The sequence below is a fragment of the Podarcis melisellensis genome (assembly GCF_964234715.1).
Source record: "Podarcis melisellensis genome assembly, chromosome: 1".
NCBI lineage: Eukaryota > Metazoa > Chordata > Lepidosauria > Squamata > Lacertidae > Podarcis > Podarcis melisellensis.
The window spans coordinates 125904361-125924948 of NC_138528.1; the positions used below are offsets into that span (position 1 = coordinate 125904361).

The 20588-nt window shown below is 44.6% G+C and overlaps 1 protein-coding gene across 1 annotated transcript in view; it reads left to right on the top strand.

The window, feature by feature from the left end:
• Positions 1-371: 371 nt before the first annotated feature.
• The window catches only part of LOC309360336 (uncharacterized protein), a 58293-nt gene continuing 38076 nt past the window's right edge, over positions 372-20588 (top strand). Inside the window, exons 1-3 of the mRNA XM_081895014.1 lie at positions 372-547; positions 12169-12519; positions 15831-15943. Coding sequence (XP_081751140.1) covers positions 493-547; positions 12169-12519; positions 15831-15943 — 519 coding nt within the window. The 5' untranslated portion in view covers positions 372-492. The remainder of the gene's footprint in view (positions 548-12168; positions 12520-15830; positions 15944-20588) is intronic.

Genomic DNA, 20588 nt, shown 5'->3' on the forward strand with positions numbered 1-20588 from the left:
CAGCAGGTTTTCTTTCCTAGGGATACAGATACTACCACTGCCTAGGGAGACAGCCAAGTGGAAAAAACCAGATGAGACCCAGCTTGCTTCAGGACTATGGTCCATGGATGGGCTGCAGTGGTCTTTCAAGAGAAACGAAATTAATATTTGCCTCGGATTCCACTGTCTAGTCTAACTGGGCTCCAAACTATCATGCTCATGTATGTTTCGGGAGCTGGCATTTCCTCCCTGTCGTTTACCTATGACTGAGCAACTTGATCTGAAAAAGAGGTGTAGAAAAGAAAGAGGATGAATAAACAGAGACAAAATGGTAAAGTCATCAAAGAGCTCTGCTTCCTGTTTGTAACTCTGTTTCCTGTATGCCGCTCAGAGGCATGAGATGGAAATCTGTGAGGTGCCTGCCTTTTGACCTGAAAAGTCAATTTGCTTTTTTTCCTCCTCGGTCCTCTCTGTCTCTACGGGGCCAGGATTTTCAGCCAACCCTTTCGCACCATGATCTTGTGGATCCTTACTGCACTCAGTCTAATTCAGCCTGACAGCCTAACAGGTAAGTCCTTTCTCTCTGTCTCTCCCATATAGAGGTGGAAGGGACCCCAAGGGTCATCTAGTCCAGCCCCCTGCAATGCAGGAATCTCGGCTAAAGCATCCATGACAGATGGCCTTCCAACCTCTGCTTAAAAATCTCCAAGGAAGGAGAGTCCACCGCCTCCCGGGGGAGACTGTTCCACTGTTATTGGCTGGATTCTATGCCAGTTTACTTGGGTGTAAACCACATTAATTCAGAACAAGCTGGATTAGGACTTGGCTGCCTTGCACAAAAAATGATAAGGGATTGAAATAAAGGGTGCCATTTCTGGACATTGGCAAAAAAATAGTAACTGAGCTAGCTTTAGTCTGTATTTCTGGAGAAGGGTCTGTGGCAAATGATGCTTTTTAAAAAGTTGCTGGTGATCTTTGTTCTGTACGCTGCCCAGATAAGAAATAAGCTGCTTTGGGCTTCTTGGAGGAAGAATAGGATACATGTGCAACAAATATCACAAATGAATAGCATGAAGACCTCAAATTGGGTGCATTTGAAGATTTGCTTAGATACGTGTCATACAATATACGTTCTGGTTACTTATTTTCTATAGTGTGCCCATCATTAAGGTTGTATAAAACAGTATTTGGTTAATTGATATCTTTGTTTCCATTGGAAGTTTGCTGTCTGTGGTGTTTTGAAAATTAACAGATATATAGTTTGGTCACAGTCCTTGTGAGCGATTAGCAGCAAGGTTTTTTCATGTTTAGTGAGCATTTGTTGTGAATTTTTTTGCATGAAGTGGGATTATTATACAGCACCCATTAATTGTTGATAAGTCATTCTAATTTGTTTGTGGGCAACAAACCACTTCATAAAGCAATTGTTATCCCATACTTTCCAGCAGTTCCCCCCGTCACTTTCCTTACTGCAAACAGTTCAATTTTTATTTCTGAGTTGGTTTGTTGCACAAGATCACCAAATCCATTTTGAACAACGTGAATTTGCTGTTCTACGGTGGAAATTACACCCTTCCACCCGTAAAGTCGCAATCTAACTTTGGCTTCCCTAAAAAAAACCTCAACAACTCTAGTCAATTCAATGGGTAGATGATTGCTAGTATTTTTATAGTGGTTGTAGATCGCAGTCTCTTGGAAGTTGGACAGCCCTGATATATAGCATAAACTAGCATCATATTTGCACACATTCCAGGCATCAGAAACAGGATTTTGAAAAAAGATTTCAGCACATCTTTCAGATTTTGAATTGTTCCTACATAGTTAGCTCCCCCCCCCCGTGTTATCACCCCTTAAATGCTGCTTTTGTGATGCTCTAAATGCTACACTCTTCTTGAGACTCGTTAAAGACCTGTTTTCATTAGCTTATCAAAGCTCGAATTTCTGAAGTCCCTGGTGTGACTGCTACTTCTAAGCTTTGTTCGAAAGGGCAGAAGAATGTCGATACTTACAGGCAGAAATCACAAAAATGAAAGTGAATGCACCCTCTTTCAGTATGGTTATTGAGCAAAGGATTGTTGACATTTAGGACAACTTTTTGACACTGTAGAACCTTGTTGAGTTCCTTGCATATTTCCCACTCCCAGTGGCGTAGCATGGGGGGTGTAGGGGGGCCCGGCCGCACCGGGCGCAAAATCTGGGGGTGAGGGTTAGGGGGCGCAAATCCACGGGTTAGGGGGTGCAAATTACTTGCCTTGCCCCGGGTGCTGACAACCCACGCTACGCCACTGCCCACTCCTGCATATTTCTTGGGAGCGCACGTCTTTAGCTCCTTATCCCTCGTTCAGATTTATAATTCACAGCTTTCTCTGTCAAACTAAGCAGAAGAGAACTGAGATATTATAAATGAACAGATCGCACCTCCAGAGAGCAAATTAGCAGCAGCTGCCTTTAAATGGTCTCATAAAGTAATGATGATGAAAGATAATGAAGTAAGTATTTAATAACCACAGTGGGCCACACCAAAGTCATTGCGATGCAGCGAATTCACTGGCTTGTGTTGAGTCCCCACATCAAGTCCCAATGCATTAGTGTACTTATTGCATGATATCCTTCTGCAAACCACAGAGCCTTATTTCTAAAATAGCTGTTATAGTAACAACAACAACAACAATAATCATAATTTATTTATACCCCTCCCATCTGGCTGGGTTTCCCCAGCCACTCTGGGCGGCTTCCACAAAGACCAAAAATACACTAATATGTCATACATTAAAAACTTCCCTGAACAGGGCTGCCTTAAGATGTCTTCTGAATGTCAGGTAGTTGTTTATCGCTTTGACATCTGATGGGAGGGCATTCCACAGGGCAGGCGCCACCACCGAGAAGGCCCTCTGCCTGGTTCCCTGTAGCTTTGCTTCTCGCAGTGAGGGAACCACCAGAAGGCCCTTGGCGCTGGACCTCAGCGTCCAGGCAGAACGATGGGGGTGGAGATGCAGGTAGAATCAGTGATGATGCTTTACAATGGTGCAAGGTAAGGTGATTTCAAAATGGCTGGTTTGGATCTTAAATGTAGAAACTAGTCAATATAAAAATGGTGGACTGATTGCGGTAGGGGGAGAAAGATAATTCTGGTTGTATGCAATCTCCAGAATAAATAAGCTATTTCACCTCAGGTTTCCAGGAAGGAAAGCTGAGCTTTCCTCATTCTGTGAAGCGCCCCGAAATCTTCTGATGAAGGGTGGTACACAAATTTAAGAAATAAAGTCAAATAACTCAGTTCGCACAAACCTCTGGCTCTCACCATTAAACTGCACACATGAGAACACTTACATTTTGTTAAGAATATAAGAGTTGGCATTCCTGGTCAGGCCACATAGGTCAGAGGCGGGGAGACTTCAGCCTTGCAAGATCTATTTTTTTATTAGAACCTCAGGATTCACCCATCAGAGCCTGTGGCAAAAGAGAATTATAGAGTTCTGAGGATTTTTGTTTAAGCCCCAGATTTTCTTTGGAGTATCAGAACTGGAGTGCACAATCCTTGTACGCAAAAACAACCACAATCCTGGTTATTCTCAGCTTCCTTCATTTCCCATTTGTGGAATGCTCTCCCCAGGGAGGTTTGACTGGGGCCTTCACTTTACACCTTTATGCGCCAAGCGAAAACATTCCTCTTTAACCAGGCCTTTGGCTGACTGACACCCGATTCCCTTTTAAATATCTCTTATGGAAGCGGGGATCATTGCTTTGTCTTTGTTTTCATTTATGCATTTTCTGTTTTTTGTTTTTTAATATTGTGATTTCATGTTGTCAACCGCCCTGAGATCTATGGGTATAGGACAGGATACGAATTTAATAAATATATAAAATAAATAAACAGTCTATTTTATGATGTCTGAAAGGGAGGGTCATTTTGTTGTTGATATTGTCAAACAACTGTGAGTTGGAAATCCTTGCCGATCGACTGTAAATCACCCAGAGATCTACCAATAGACCCTGATCTCCCTTCCTTCCTTCTGCTCTATTTCAACAACCAGATTCATCCGGAAGCTTCTCGAAGATTCTGAATCCCCTGTGGTTTGTCTCTAACACCTGCTACTCAGAGACACCTTGCCTCTCAACAAGATGGTTCTATTAGCAGTTCTGTCCAATAACCATTGATCATCCCATCCCTAGACATATTTCTAATGCCATCTAAGTAGCAACTACTGCACCTTGTGAAGAATGATTCCATTAGTTAATTAAGCATTTTCAATCCTGAAGAATCTACAATCAGCTTCGCAACTGACCCTGAGATATAAAATTTCTTCCACATTGACTCTTGCTTCCCTTAAATAATAGTACAATGTGTTTGTTTGTTTTTAAATCAAGTTCTCTTCATAATCAGAGCCATGTTACAGTGGAAGCATGGCACTGTCTCTCCAACCTAAATTCCACCCTCCCTGAAACTATTATTTGCCTTTTGCGCAGAAAACATTCAGACACCTACGTAACACCGATGTGCTTTCCCCAAGTTGGGCAAAAAGCAGCTTGCGGGGAGCAAATTTAATAAGGAAGATGACCCAGGGCACCTGCTTGAGATGAATTTCAAGCAAAGGCTGAGCTAGGGTTGCATGTAGCTTGTTGTGTGCGGCCCATGACCTCTCGAATTACATGTACCTTATATGCGTCGATAACATGTGAGGCAGTGCAAATCAGATAGTCTGACTGGGGGTGGCTGCCAAGACCATATAACACTGGTCTTGAAAGACCTACAATGGCTCCCAGTACATTTCTGAGCACAATTCAAAGTGTTGTTGCTGACCTTTAAAGCCCTAAATGACCTCGGCCCAGTAGACCTGAAGGAGCATCTCCACCCCCATCGTTTTGCTTGGACACTGAGGTCCAGCTCCGAGGGCCTTCTGGTGGTTCCCTCACTGCAGGCCACCTGCAGTGAGGTTGCAGGGAACCAGGCAGAGGGCCTTCTCAGTAGGGGGCCCGCCCTGTGGAATGCCCTCCCATCAGATGTCAAGGAAATAAACAACTATCTGACTTTTAGAAGACATCTGAAGGCAGCCCTGTTTAGGGAAGTTTTTAGTGTTTGATGTTTTATCGTGTTTTTAATATTCTGTTGGGAACCTCCCAGAGTGGCTGGGGAAACCCAGCCAGATGGGCGGGGTATAAATTAATAGTAGTAGTAACAACAACAGCAACAACAACCTGTGTGCAGGATTGCAACCAACATGTAGATCAGCAGAGAGGTATCGTCTCCATCTTATGTCTTCCATGCAAAGCTTAAGTTTGGGGTTGTTTTTTTTGTCAACAAGATCTCACATTTTATTTTCAAATGCTTTTTATTGAGATTTAAGAACACCAACACCAACCAACAAAAACATCAGGTCTTATTACATATATCCTACTTTGTGCTCCATAGAGCCGTTGACTTCCGTCCTTCCCTTCCGCAAGTTTTCTTATTCCAGTCTATAATTCAGTTTCATTGATTAAAAATTACACCGTGATGTAAGAGTTAATTTAATCCTGCCAACGTTTTCAAATTTCTACAGTTCTCACTTATATAAACCATAAATTTACTCCATTCTTTTTGGTACTTCATCTCCTCCTGTTTGTGAATTCTGTGTGTCAATTTGGCCATTTCAGCATATTCGACCAGCTTTATCTGCCATTCCCTTACAGTCGGAATCTCTGTAACTTCCACTTTTGGGCTATCAAAACTCTAGCTGCTGTTGTTGCATACAGATATAATCTGTATTATATTTATATGTTTGATTTTTTTTTTAAGTCTCAGAGAAGGCAGAGGCTCAAAGTCAAAGGGCAGCTAGTTGACTAAAGCAGTAAAAATCAGCAGGCCATCTTAGACAAAGAACAAACCATTAAAAATGGGCGAAAGGGCTTTTGCTTTCACTGAAAAGTAATTTTAAATACCAAGTCGGACGTGGCTCCTTACTGTTTTGCTTATGGCAAAACAGCGAACGATGCATTTTGGTGCTCGGTCACGTTGTTAAACATTAGGTCTCATACTTGAGCAAGGCTGTATAGGAGGAGCTGCTCCTTCCGTTATTTGAGGCCCAAGTACTCTGAGTCGCGGTTGGAAGTGTATCAGCAACCAGTGGAGATCTTTGAGACTTGGTCAGTGGCGCCTGCTAACATTCTAGCTACTAATTCTGTATCAGTTTTAACCTCTAAACCATTTCCAAGGGCAGCCCCACGTAAAGCGCACTGCAGCAGTCTAGTCCCAAGGTTACCAGTGCATGGAGCACTGCAGCCAAGGATCTCTGTCCAGGAAGGGCAGTAGTTGGTGAACCAGCCTGAAATAGCAACTGAAGCCACCTGGACCTTTGACCAGTGGTAGGTCAAAGAGCACGCTACAGCACCTTGCCTAAGAAGGGAATATTAACAGTTTAGCAATACAGTGGTACCTTGAGTTAAGAACTTAATTAATTCTGGAGGTCCGTTCTTAACCTGAAACTGTTCTTAACCTGAAGTAGCAGGTTAACCTGAGAGCCAGTATGGTGTAGTGGTTAAGAGCGGTAGTCTCGTAATCTGGTGAATCGGGTTCGCTTCCCCGCTCCTCCACGTGCAGCTGCTGGGTGACCTTGGGCTAGTCACACATCTCTGAAGTCTCTCAGCCTCACTCACCTCACAGAGTGTTTGCTGTGGGGGAGGAAGGGAAAAGTAGGTTGTTAGCCGCTTTGAGACTCCTTAGGGTAGTGATAAAGCGGGATATCAAATCCAAACTCTTCTTAGCTAATGGGGCTTCCCGCTGCCACTGCACCACCACCACACAATTTCTGTTCTCATCCTGAAGCAAAGTTCTTAACCCGAGGTACTATTTCTGGATTAGTGGAGTCTGTAACCTGAAGCATCTGTAACCTGAGGTACCACTGTAGTCCTCTCCTCCTGTTACAGAGAGGGTGCGAAACCACCTTCGCGCTTCTTGCAATGAGGCAATCCCTGCTTCCTCGACCCAACCTTCTTCAGCTCCCTCTTACAGAGCAAGGAAAGCTATTAATTAAATCTGGATGGATGCCAGAGTCTCTGAGCCTTGCAGGAGTGCTTCCTGGGACCTTCATGCTGGCCATTATTGAAAACAGGATGCTGGCCTAGAGACACCTGACATGATGATAATGTGCAAGTCATTTGAAAGCCGCTGTTGCAGCATGTGTGTGTGTGTGCAGCAGTTTGTGGGAGGAGGTTAATGCCCCCCCCAGAGCAGCAAACTTTTATCATTTGTTTGTGAGGCTCTCTTCTCTGCACACACACACACACACACTCCTCACAAGCACCCCATTTACAGATAGGTAGCCGTGTTGGTCTGCCATAGTCAAAACAAAAACAATTCCTTCCCGTAGCACCTTAAAGACCAACTAAGTTAGTTCTTGGTATGAGCTTTCGTGTGCATGCATCTGAAGTGTGTATCTGAAGAAGTGTGTATGCACACGAAAGCTCATACCAAGAACTAACTTAGTTGGTCTTTAAAGCACCCCATTGTCATTTTGAGTAGCATGTTAATACAGTGGTACCTCGGGTTAAGTACTTAATTCATTCCGGAGGTCCGTTCTTAACTTGAAACTGTTCTTAACCTGAAGCACCACTTTAGCTAATGGGGCCTCCTGCTGCCACCGCACTTGTTGCTGTTTAGTCGTTTAGTCGTGTCCGACTCTTCTTGACCTCATGGACCAGAGCATGCCAGGCACTTCTGTCTTCCACTGCCTCCTGCAGTTTGGTCAAACTCATGCTGGTAGCTTCGAGAACACTGTCCAACCATCTCGTCTTCTGTTGTCCCCTTCTTGTTCCCTCCATCTTTCCCAACATCAGGGTCTTTCCCAGGGAGTCTTCTCTTCTCATGAGGTGGCCAAAGTATTGGAGCCTCGGGATCTGTCCTTCCAGTGAGCACTCAGGGCTGATTTCCTTCAGAATGGAGAGGTTTGATCTTCTTGCAGTCCATGGGACTCTCAAGAGTCTCCTCCAGGACCATAATTCAAAAGCATCAATTCTTCGGTGATCAGCCTTCTTTATGGTCCAGCCTTCTTTATGGTCCAGCCGCCGCGCTGCTGGAGCACAATTTCTGTTCTCATCCTGAAGCAAAGTTCTTAACCTGAGGTACTATTTCTGGCTTAGCGGAGCCTGTAACCTGAAGTGTATGTAACCTGAAGCGTATGTAACCCGAGGTACCACTGTAGTGTGTGTGTGTGTGTGTGTGGGTGTGTGGGTGCTTGTTGGTGCACCTGCATAAACAACTTGTGATCCAGCATTTCTTTCCCTTCAGAAAAGGGAACGACTGTTGACCCCGGTCCTCGGAATAGATCTCCAAGGGCTGCATGGATTTGATTTCTGCCTATAAACATGCAGCTTATGAAAGGACCCTGTCTTTGCAGAGAGCTGTTGTCTTGTAGTCAAGAGTATCGGAATGAAGCTGGGTCCTGTCCTTCATCTGTTCTAGCTCAGGGACATAAGATGGTCCAAGAATGCTTTGAAGGGGTTCACAGATGAGCCTCGACTTCCAGGTCCTGCAACAGCCTGCTCTGATGCAAGTTACGGATGAACTTGAAGGTCCAGCTCCGAGGGCCTTTTTGCGGTTCCCTCACTGCGAGAAGTGAGGTTACAGGGAACCAGGCAGAGGGCTTTCTTGGTAGTGGTGCACACCCTGTGGAACACCCTCCCATCAGATGTCAAGGAAATAAACAACTATCTGACTTTTAGAAGACATCTGAAGGCAGCTCTGTTTAGGGAAGTTTTTAATGTTTGTAGTTTTATTGTGTTTTTAATAATCTGCTGGGAGGCACCCAGAGTGGCTGGGGAGATCTGGCCAGATGGGCAGGGTATAAGTAAGTAAGTAATAAATATATTATTATTATTATTATTATTATTATTATTATTATTATTATTATTATTATTATTTTCACTCAGCCTCTCGGCTGTGGTAGATACATTACAGTTTTTGACAATGAGAGACAATACACAGAGATTTGGGAGATTTCAACCTCTGACAGTTGTACTCTAAATATAGCTGCAGACGGATGAGAAGACAAGCAATGGTGCCAAAATGGTACTTTATATTTCGTTTAGATCACAGTCCTATATGTTATAAGATCTAGAAGAAATAAATTAAATCTAAAGACTTAGTGTAACATGGAGTTGTAGCCAACTAAGTTCTACTCAGAATATATCGGCTGAAATTAATGAACTTATGTTGGTATGTCCGTAAATTTCATTGGGTCTACTCTGATTATAACTAGCCTTGGATACATCCCATAATGTTGGATCTTGAGGTTGCTTCCCCATTCACTAGCATTTTAGCTCAGGAGCCATTATTTGCTCACCCGGTTTTTAAGATGATGCCTGATAATTGCCATCTGGCATTTTCTGCATTGTCGTCCCAAGTTTGTGCAGACCTCATTTGTGGTAAAATAAATTTACAACATAAATAAGAATAGTGGCCATCTCTCCAGTGTGTGTGGATTGGCAAAGTGCTATTAAGGCTTTTCAGGGCTTCTGTATTTTTCATTAGCAGCTTCCTTCTTACAGCTTTTTGCCTTCTTATTGTTTCCTGCGCAGTGCTGCAACAGCATGACAGTGGTGCCCCGCAAGACGAATGCCTCGCAAAACGAAAAACGCGCAAGACAAAAGGGTTTTTCGGTTTTTGCGTCGCTTCGCAAGACGAATTTTCCTATGGGCTTGCTTTGCAAGATGAAAACGTCTTGCGAGTTTGTTCGCTTTTCCCCTAAAGCCGCTTGAAGAGGCGCAGTTGCGACGGACCGTGCTTTGCAAGACGAAAAACATCGCAAGACGAAAAGACTCACGGAACGAATTAATTTCGTCTTGCGAGGCACCACTGTACAGTGGTACTTCAGGTTACAGATGCTTCAGGTTACAGGCTCCGCAAACCCAGAAATAGTACCTCGGGTTAAGAACTTTGCTTCAGGATGAGAACAGAAATCGCGCAGCAGCGGCGCAGAAGCAGCTGGAGGCCCCATTAGCTAAAGTGGTGCTTCAGGTTAAGAACAGTTTCAGGTTAAGAACGGACCTCCAGAACGAATTAAGTTCTTAACCCGAGGTACCACTGTACTGAAGAACCAGGATATCAAAAAGATAGAAATGGAAATAGACATAAGTTTTGCGCGTTCATCCGAGGTCAGAGATGGAAATGACAGAAGCGAATATTTGCAATATTCGCTATTGTTGTTTCTTTAGCCCACAAACATTATGTAAATAATTGCATTATTTTCTGCATTGTTGCATATATCCTTTCCATTGAAACACATTGAATTTCATTACATAATTAGAATTATGCTAGTTTTGGCTCCAGCGGACAGTGAGACAAGTGATACAGGTTTTAGCAGAAGCCAAATGGCAGTGGAACAGAAACAGCATTGATTGCAATGAACAAAGGTTCAGGATGAACATCTCTGATTCCTTACATCCCTACTGAAAATAGCCTTTTAAAATCAGTAACGAATCTCCCACTGATCCTACAGGGAATAAAGGTAAAGGTAAAGGGACCCCTGACCATTAGGTCCAGTCGTGGCCGACTCTGGGGTTGTGGCGCTCATCTCGCTTTATTGGCTGAGGGAGCTGGCGTACAGCTTCCTGGTCAGGTGGCCAGCATGACTAAGCTGCTTCTGGCGAACCAGAGCAGCGCACAGAAACGCCGTTTACCTTCCCGCTGGAGTGGTACCTATTTATCTACTTGCACTTTGACGTGCTTTTGAACTGCTAGGTTGGCAGGAGCAGGGACTGAGCAACGGGAGCTCACCCTGTCATGGGGATTCGAACCGCCGACCTTCTGATCGTCAAGTCCTAGGCTCTGTGGTTTAACCCACAGCGTCACCCGCGTCCCTCCTACAGGGAATAGGAATGGACTAATTAAGGGGGAATCAATCATTAAACTTTCAGCAGCACTGAACAGGAAGCAATAACCGAAGCAAAACCGGCAAGGAGTTGCCTGCAGATTAACATCGAATGACCTCATCTGAGTAGACCTTATAGACGAATCTTGGCCACGACACTGGGCTTCGTCAGATAACATAGCTATACATTCAAACTGTGTAAAGCCACAATTTGAATTACACTTCCAGCTGCGTGTGGAAAAAGCAATGCTGCCACAGCAGTAAAGAGCTCTGCTGTGAAAGCAACCTGATTCTCATGCATTTGACAGCGGGGAATTTTTTTTTGCTGAGATCAAGGAGGAGTTCCTTTGTTTCCCAGGACCTGAGCTACATTCCCAGGCCATGAGCTTCATCCAGAAGATCTTCGATGACATTTGGAGCCACTAACTTTTGAATAAAGTGTTTTTCTGTCCTGTTTTGCTTAAGCATGCCTGGCCCTAAAACTTAGGGCAGTCTTATGCAAACTGCTTAAGGAGAAGTTAGGACAAGTTATCCCCCTAGCCAAGCTTATAAAACTTCCTGAATCTTGAGGTTTTTTTGTTTTTGTTTTTCGTACCTACGGGACCGCCTCTCCTGGTATGTCCCACGGAGGACCTTACGGTCTTCAAACAAAAACATCCTGGAGGTCCCAGGCCACAGGGAGGTTAGGCTGGCCTCAACCAGAGCCAGGGCTTTTTCGGCTGTGGCTCCAATCTGTCACAAGAGACTAGGGCCCTGCGGGACTTGACATCTTTCTGCAAGACAGAGCTGTTCCACCAGGCCTTTGGTCAGGGCACAGTCTGACTCCCTCCTTTGGCAATCTTCACAAAACTTTAGCCTAATGGTTGCCATCAATTTGATTTGAATTAATTTTAGAATGAAATGATTTTAGAATGCTGTACTATTTTATTGTTGTTAGCCACCCTGAGCCCGGCTTCGGCTGGGGAGGGCGGGATATAAATAAAATTATTTATTATTATTATTATTATTATTATTATTATTATTATTATTATTATTAACAAAGGTTTTCAATATCCCTTCCCCATTCAAGAAGAGTTGCACTTTTAGCAGCAACTCATGCTAAAAATCTCTCTCTTTTTTCTTCTCATGCAATCTTATATTAATGTCCTAATTAAGGCTGGTAGCTACATAAGTTACTTCCAAGTAAATATATTTAGGAATGAAGCACTGTTATGAAATGCAGCAATTTGGAAAGGTTTAATAATGCGAAACAAAGCCTGCTCCGCTCTTCCCCCACCTTAATATTTTCCTTCCTTCTGGTGCCACCACCGCCTTACATTTGTTTCTCTTTTCCCCCCACCCTCAGAAGCGAATATTTTAGTGCAACAGAGACCTCTGCGCCTGATGAGTGAAAGTGCCAAGATATTCTGCAACTACACATCTAACGGAAAGAAGATAGAGGCCTTCAGAGCCTTGCTCCGTAAAGGAATAGAAAGGGTGGAAGTCTGCTCCATTTACAAGAACAGCACCCATAATATTACCAAATACAGTCCGGAAATCAGATGCCAAGTTGCCTTCAAGACAGAAAAGGAAGTCACCTTTAACCTGCAGAGCCTACATGCCAATCAAACAGACATTTACAGCTGCAAAATTGAGGTCTTTGAGCCACCGCCGTATGAAGTCAACGAAAGCCTTGGCACTTTAGTTCACGTGAAAGGTACAAATGTGAAAGTCCTTGCATATGCCCCAAATCACTCATGCTAGGGCTACTAGTATTTAAACTGGGCATCTAGAAATGTCTACTCCCCTTTGCCAAATGCAAACCAACACTTTCTCAACAAACAGCGAGTTTCCTTAACAGCAGGGGCTACTTTTATTTTGGAAGAAAAGGCAGCTGTGGAGCCCCAGTCTTCTGGTCCAGACTGCAGCCCCATTCTGTTTTCCTTCCTCCTCCCCCCCCAAAAACCATACCTCCCTTCTGCTGTCCCTCTGCCACCCACTCAGGGGCTGCTGCTGCAATAAAGTAAAGGTAAAGGTAAAGGGACCCCTGACCATTAGGTCCAGTCGTGACCGACTCTGGGGTTGCGGCGCTCATCTCGCCTTATTGGCCAAGGGAGCCGGCGTACAGCTTCCGGGTCATGTGGCCGGCATGACTAAGCTGCTTCTGGCGAACCAGAGCAGTGCACGAAAAACAATGTTTACCTTCCCGCCAAAGTGGTATCTATTTATCTACTTGCACTTTGACGTGCTTTCGAACTGCTAGGTTGGTAGGAGCAGGGACCGAGCAACAGGAGCTCACCCCGTCACGGGGATTCGAACCACCGACCTTCTGATGGCAAGTCCTAGGCTCTGTGGTTTAACCCACAGCGCCACCCGCGTCCCAATGCTGCAATAAAAAGTACCTTACAGTCAGGTCACAGTTTGGGGAGTGCCCGCTCCTAACTTTGGGGCAGACCCCACCTCAAAAACTGCTAGCACATTTGCAAACCTAAGCAGCGTCCAGAATGGTTTCAAATTGGATGGGAAGACCACGGGTTGAGATTCCTGCATTCTAGGGATTGGAAAGTCCCCAGAGTCGCTTCCAATTCTATGAGAGCCAATTCTAGGCTGGGGTTCTTCATCTGCTTCTCCTTCAAAATAAATGTGGACAACTTAAGTATGTTTTTTTAAAAAAATGTCACCAACGCAACTTTCAGTTTAGCTCATGGTCACTACATTATTCATTCAATTTATCTTGGAGCAGCCATATGGGGTATAGGTAAAGGTAAAGGGACCCCTGACCATTAGGTCCAGTCACAAACGACTCTGGGGTTGCAGCACTCATCTCGCTTTATTGGCTGAGGGAGACGGCATACAGCTTCCAGGTCATGTGGCCAGTATGACTAAGCCGCTTCTGGAGAACCAGAGCAGCGCACGGAGACGCCGTTTACCTTCCCGCCGGAGTGGAACCTATTTATCTACTTGCACTTTGATGTGCTTTCAAACTGCTAGGTTGGCAGGAGCAGGGACCGAGCAATGGAAGCTCACCCTGTCGTGGGGATTCGAACCACCGACCTTCTGATCGACAGGTCCTAGGCTCTGTGGTTTAACCCACAACGCCACCCACTTCCCATATAAGGGTTATATCAGAGCATAATAAGAGCCAGGTGCCTGTGCCAAACCTGCAAGCAGGACCTGAGTAATAATAATAATAATAATAATAATAATAATAATAATAATAATAATAATAATAATACTCTGCCCATCTGGGGAAGGACAGGGAAACATCAACCATTAAGGCCTCCCAAAACAGGGATACCTTCAGATGTCTATGAGAAGTTATATAGTTGTTTAACTCTATGACATCTGATGGGAGGGGGTTCCACAGGGTGGACGCTACTACCAAGAAGGTCCTCTTCCTTCTTCTCTGTAACTTCACTTCTCACAGTGAGGGAACCACTAGAAGGCCCTCAGTGCTGGATCTCAGTGTCCAGGTTGAACAATGGGTGTGGAGACACTCCTTCAGGTATACTGAGCCGAGGCCATTTAGGGCTTTAAAGGTCAGCACCAACCATTTGAATTGTGCTCAGGAACGAACAGGTAGACTGGTATTATATGGTCCAAGCGGCTGCTTCCAGTCTAGCAGCTGCATTCTAGATTAATGGCCATTTCCGAGTCGGCTGCAAAGGTAGCCCCATGTAGAGTGCATTGCAATAGTCCAAGCAGGAGATAACCAGAGCATGCACCACTCTGGGAAGGCAGTGTGCAGGCAGGTAGGGTTTAGCAGGCATGGAGTTGGTTGACAGCCACCCTGGACCCAGAGTTGACCTGTGCCTCCACAGACAGCTCTGAGTCCAAGAGCCCTCTGCCATCCTGTGCTTTCCAGCAATTGGTATGCAGTAGCTGTGGTCTAAACCACTAAGTCTCTTGGACTTGTTGATCAGAAGGTTGGAGGTTCAAATCCCTGTGACGGGTGAGCTCCCATTGCTCTGTCCCAGCTCCTGCCAGCCTAGCAGTTTGAAAGTACACCAGTGCGAGTAGATAAATAGGTACCACTGCAGCAGGAAGGTAAACAGCATTTCTGTGTGCTCTGTCTTCCATCATGGTGCCCCATTGCACCAGAAGTGGTTTAGTCCTGCTGGCCACATGACCCGGAAAGCTGTCTGTGGACAAACGCTGGCTCCCTTGGCCTGAAAGCAAGATGAGTGCTGCAGCCCCATAGTTGCCTTTGACTGCATGTAACCATCCAGGGGTCCTTTACCTTTGTTACCTTTACGGCATTAATTTGTCTAACCCTCTTTTAAACCATCTAGATTGGCAGCTGTCACTGACTCCTGCAGGAGTGAGTTCCATAGTTTAACCATTCAGCCTTTGTGTTATTCAAATTCTTTTTCGGCTTTCCTCACTTGCACTGTTTTTTGGGTGCCAAAGTTTGTGGTTTTTTTTTCTTCATTTGGACAAGATTTCATTTTTTTAGTGAAGTCTTGCCTCTGATAACTGCTTGGGCTCTGCTTGTCAACCACACTGGTATCATCTTGTTCCTTATTGTATGTTTCTAGATCTGTAGCGTACATTCCATTTCAGTACAGTCATACCTTGGCTCCCAAACGCCTTGGGAGTCGAACATTTCAGCTCCCAAACGATCGAAAACCGTAAGTAAGTGTTCCAGTTTTTGAACGTTCTTTTGGAAGCCGAACATTTGACCGGGCTTCCGTTGCTTCTGATTGGCTGCAGGAGCTTCCTGCAGCCAATCAGAAGCCGTGATTGGGTTTTCAAACATTTTGAAAGTCGAACAGACTTCCGGAACCGATTCTGTTCAACTTACGAGGTACGACTGTATCTAATAATGTGTTTTTAAACAACTCCCAAGCATTTTGGTGTGAGCTGACCCTCTTGACTTTTTCAACTTCCTTTTAACCAATCTCCTCATTGTGGGGAAGTTTCCTTTTTTGAAATCAAATGTGATCTAGGAATAACGGTAATATAGCTTTTCATTTATAGTTTGTGCAGATGTGTTTTAAAGCTTTTCTCCCCTCTGTCACGCCCCAGAAATCCCAGAATCACAATGTCAACAAGGACCAGAATTCATGAGTATGGCAGCAGCTATCGGAGTCCTTATTTTCTACAGTATCCTAACAACAACAGCTTTTTTCTATTGTTGGGTAAGGAATGGTTGTTTCTCACTTATTTCATATACTTACCATATTTTTCGCTCTGTAAGATGCACCAGACCACAAGATGCACCTAGTTTTTGGAGGAGAAAAACAAGAAAAAAAATATTCTGAATCTCAGAAGCCAGAACAGCAAGAGGGATCGTGCTGTTCTGGCTTCTGGGATAGCTGCACAGCCTGCATTCGCTCCATAAGACGCACACACATTTCCTCTTACTTTTTAGGAGGCAAAAAATATGGTAAATGCAGAAGAGCAACAATAATCTAATTTTGGAGATGGGAAAAGCTAGCCCACTTCTATACAGTTATGTGGCATCCTACTCTGCCTTGCCAAACAAAGAGGAAAGCTCTCTAGATCATGAACCCCCCCCCATGGCCCAGATGTTTTGGACTACAACTCCCATGATCCCTTGCCATAGGGGCTGGGACAGAAGGATGATGGACTCCAAACTATCTGGAGGGCAACAGGTTGGGGAAATCTGGACCATCTTTTAATTCTCTTTGTATGGTTTGATAGCCGAAGGTCCTAGCTCAATGATCTTCGATGGCTGCTGGTTATCCTAAGGCAGTTGGATTTGTCTCTCAACCCCCACCTTGGGGAAGGGGGCTGAAGTCTTGAAATTTGAACCTGTCTGCAGAGTGGGAAGGAAAATTGAGCCATGAGGTGTACGCTGCTGCTTTAGGCTGTGGAGACAGGTGTGTCCCAAGACTAGTGCTGCCGGGGTTGGCTGCTTGACATGCGTCAACTTGGACATATGCAAATAAAAAATATTACAGAAATGCCTTACGCCCCACCAGTTTTCGTTCCCTGCTAGGAAATAGGCCCTTATCAAAACTCAGTGGCTGGAGTGTGGTTGAATTACTGGAGTGCTCAGCAAAAGATATTTAATGTTGCACACCACCCTGGGATGTTTTGATAAAGGGCGGTACATAAACTGAATAATAATAATAATAATAATAATAATAATAATAATAATAATAATAATTTTTTAAAAAAGAAGTAAAAATGCTACAGTGATGCTACTCAGCCTCAGCTCCAACTTCCTTACCATTTTAGGAGCCTAGCCTGCATCTTGGTGAATGTTGTTGTTGTTGTTGTTTAGTCGTGTCCGACTCTTCGTGACCCCATGGACCAGAGCATGCCAGGCACTCCTGTCTTCCACTGCCTCCCGCAGTTTGGTCAAAATCATGCTGGTAGCTTCGAGAACACTATCCAACCATCTCGTCCTCTGTCACCCCCTTCTCCTTGTGCCCTCCATATTTCCCAACATCAGGGTATTTTCCAGGGAGTCTTCTCTTCTCATGAGGTGGCCAAAGTATTGGAGCCTCAGCTTCAGGATCTGTCTTTCCAGTGAGCACTCAGGGCTGATTTCCTTCAGAATGGATAGGTTTGATCTTCTTGCAGTCCATGGGACTCTCAAGAGTCTCCTCCAGCACCATAATTCAAAAGCATCCCTTCTTCGGCTATCAGCCTTCTTTATGGTCCACTTGCTGAATGTGCACCATGGGCTGGATTCAACTAACCCGTTCTGCTAGTGGGGTCCCCCTCTTTCTCCCAAAGCCATCTGAGGGGTGTTGGAAGAACCCCAGAAGAGTGGTTTTTTTGGGGGGGGGGGAGAGGAGAGATCAGGCAAGCACAAATGCTTGTGTTGGCAGAACAGTCTCCTTAGCTCTACACTGAATTCCGTCCCATGGGCTAAAGTATGGATTCAAGGCAATTTTTCACTAACTTTGTTAAAAGTTGGGTGGCTGTGCTCTCTAGGCTCCTTCATTACAAGGGGACACTTTCATCGCTGTGTACTGTGCTAAGAACCATCCAGGTTTTCTAGTTAAGTAATTGTGGCAGCACACTCCGCAGAAGCCAAATTGTTCTTGAAACAGCTAATAATAGTGTAGGGGCCGCATGTCTGAATCAGGCCAAGGGTACGGAATATTTTGCTAGCTCAGCTCTAGAGACCAGTGCATTTTTTGCAGCTGTTCCATACACTTGCAAGGAAGTGATGATAAGAAGATGAGCAAATGACCCACACATCTGCTTTCCATGCTTTTGGGTATTAAAGTGAAGGGGAATCTCATGTACCTCTCTTGCTGTCAGGACTGAGTACAGTGGTACCTCGGGTTACATACGCTTCAGGTTACATACACTTCAGGTTACAGACTCCGCTAACCCAGAAATAGTGCTTCAGGTTAAGAACTTTGTGTCAGGATAAGAACAGAAATCGGGCTCCGGCGGCGCAGCGGCAATGGGAGGCCCCATTAGCTAAAGTGGTGCTTCAGGTTAAGAACAGTTTCAGGTTAAGAACAGACCTCCGGAACAAATTAAGTACTTAACCCGAGGTACCACTGTATCTCTCCAGTAAGGAGATGCACAAGGACTGCGTTTAGTTCTCCTCTGCAGAATACCCAGAAATGCCGAAAAATTATTAACACACAATTGTTTCATCACTCCTCGCAAAGTGGATTTTGTTCATTGGGTTTTGTTCATTACAACGATTAAATTCTCTCTCCTCCATCATTTTCTTTGTAGCTCAAAACCAAGAAGAATAAGATTGTTCGGAATGACTATTTCAACATGACTGCCTGGCAATCAAACGCTCCGAAGAAGAGACCTCAGCCGCCAGGTGTCCCAACAAGAAACTACACTGCGTATCGATCATGGGAGCCATGACAATTGGTAACATAAATGGTCCGTTCTCTACAATGGGAAATATGAATGGACATTTCACCCCTTAGCTCAGCACGCCTGTTGTCGACGGTCACGGATATCCCCACGAAAAGTTGTTCTCAGCACTGTGAAGGATGAAAACTGTTACGTTATGCTTCAAACTGATGGTGGAAAAGAAGAAAAACTGGCAATGGGTTGTAAATACAGTCTCATAAACCTCTCTTGAGAGCCAGTTTGGTGTAGTGGTTAAGAGCGGTAGTCTTGTAATCTGGGAAACCAGGTTCGCGTCTCCGCTCCTCCACCTGCAGCTGCTGGGTGACCTTGGGCCAGTCACACTTCTTGAAGTCTCTCAGCCCCACTCACCTCACAGAGTGTTTGTTGTGGGGGAGGAAGGGAAAGGAGATTGTTAGCCGCTTTGAGACTCCTTAAAGGGAGTGAAAGGCGGGATATCAAATCCAAACTCTTCTTCTTCTTCTTACGCAAATGCTGGTTCCATCAGCATTGATGCAATTTCTCGATTGCTTCAGTTTTAGGATTATGTGTATAAATTGTACCAAAACTCTGGCAATTCACCAAGCAAAGAGCAGAGGTGAAAATATGTTGTCTTTCATGGCAAAAGGGGAAATACCGAATGGGAGAGTCTAAAACATATGTTTAACAGATCAGGAGCATTCAGCTAAGTTGGCCCAGTATTATAAAGAACATCATACTATTGTAAGTGAAGTGAGTGATTAGTTGGATAGCTTTGCCATGTAATTCTGCATAGTCCCTTCCCCTGCTGATGAACAAATTCCTCATACTGCTAAAACAATCAATCTGCAAGTCATTTCTGAGAGAGCCTTTAAGGAAGAGTGGAATGTGCAGCCATATGAGACCACTCTTGAGATTTGCAGACTTTCACTAAGGCTTGGACAATGTCCTACATAAAGGAGCAGGCAAAACGTCGTCACTGAGAAGACAGAATTAATCAACTGATGACCCACATGCCGTTGGCTCCCAGTGAGATCCAAGAGAGATAACGACAGGGATTATATTTTCCTTTCTTGCTGTCTGGACACAATATATGTATGGTTCAATGATTATAGCCAAGCGAAGCCTGGAATTAAAAAGGCAACTGGTTTTTCCTCCCTCAATGCTGTCTAGTTGTAGCAAATGTAGGACGTACAATGGCATTTTGCCAGTAAAAAAACCGACATTGCAAAAAAAACTAAGTTGATTTTAATTTTCTTGACGAGTTAACAACTTTCAAAGTGTGACATATGGGTTACTGAACAGGAACCAACGGGAGCCTTACAGAACAGGAAACAACTAAGGCTGTCATATCCTTAGCACCACCTCAGCAGGCACACCAATCACTACCGAATTTTCCCGAGTGCAATGTAGGTAGTAGGTACCGGGGTGTCTGTGTGTCTTGTACACTGACCCTGGTCTGGCAAGGCTTGCAAACTTTCCTGCTCACCTGTGGCGAGTCTTGCCCATTTGACTTACTTTCCTTTGTATAAAACAAGCCCGAAGGAGCCCCCAACCTGCTCACAGGTTCTTGTATAATCAGTGGAAACAGTTGGTCCTGGCAATTATTGTTGTTGTTGTTTAGTCGTTTAGTCATGTCCGACTCTTCGTGACCCCATGGACCAGAGCACGCCAGGCACTCCTGTCTTCCACTGCCTCCCGCAATTTAGTCAAACTCATGCTGGTAGCGTTGAGAACACTGTCCCACCATCTCGTCCTCTGTCGTCCCCTTCTCCTTGCACCCTCCATATTTCCCAACATCAGGGTCTTTTCCAGGGAGTCTTCTCTTCTCATGAGGTGGCCAAAGTATTGGAGTCTCAGCTTCAGGATCTGTCCTTCCAGTGAGCACTCAGGGCTGATTTCCTTCAGAATGGATCAGTTTGATCTTCTTGCAGTCCATGGGACTCTCAAGAGTCTCCTCCAGCATCATAATGCAAAAAGCATCAATTCTTTATGGCAATT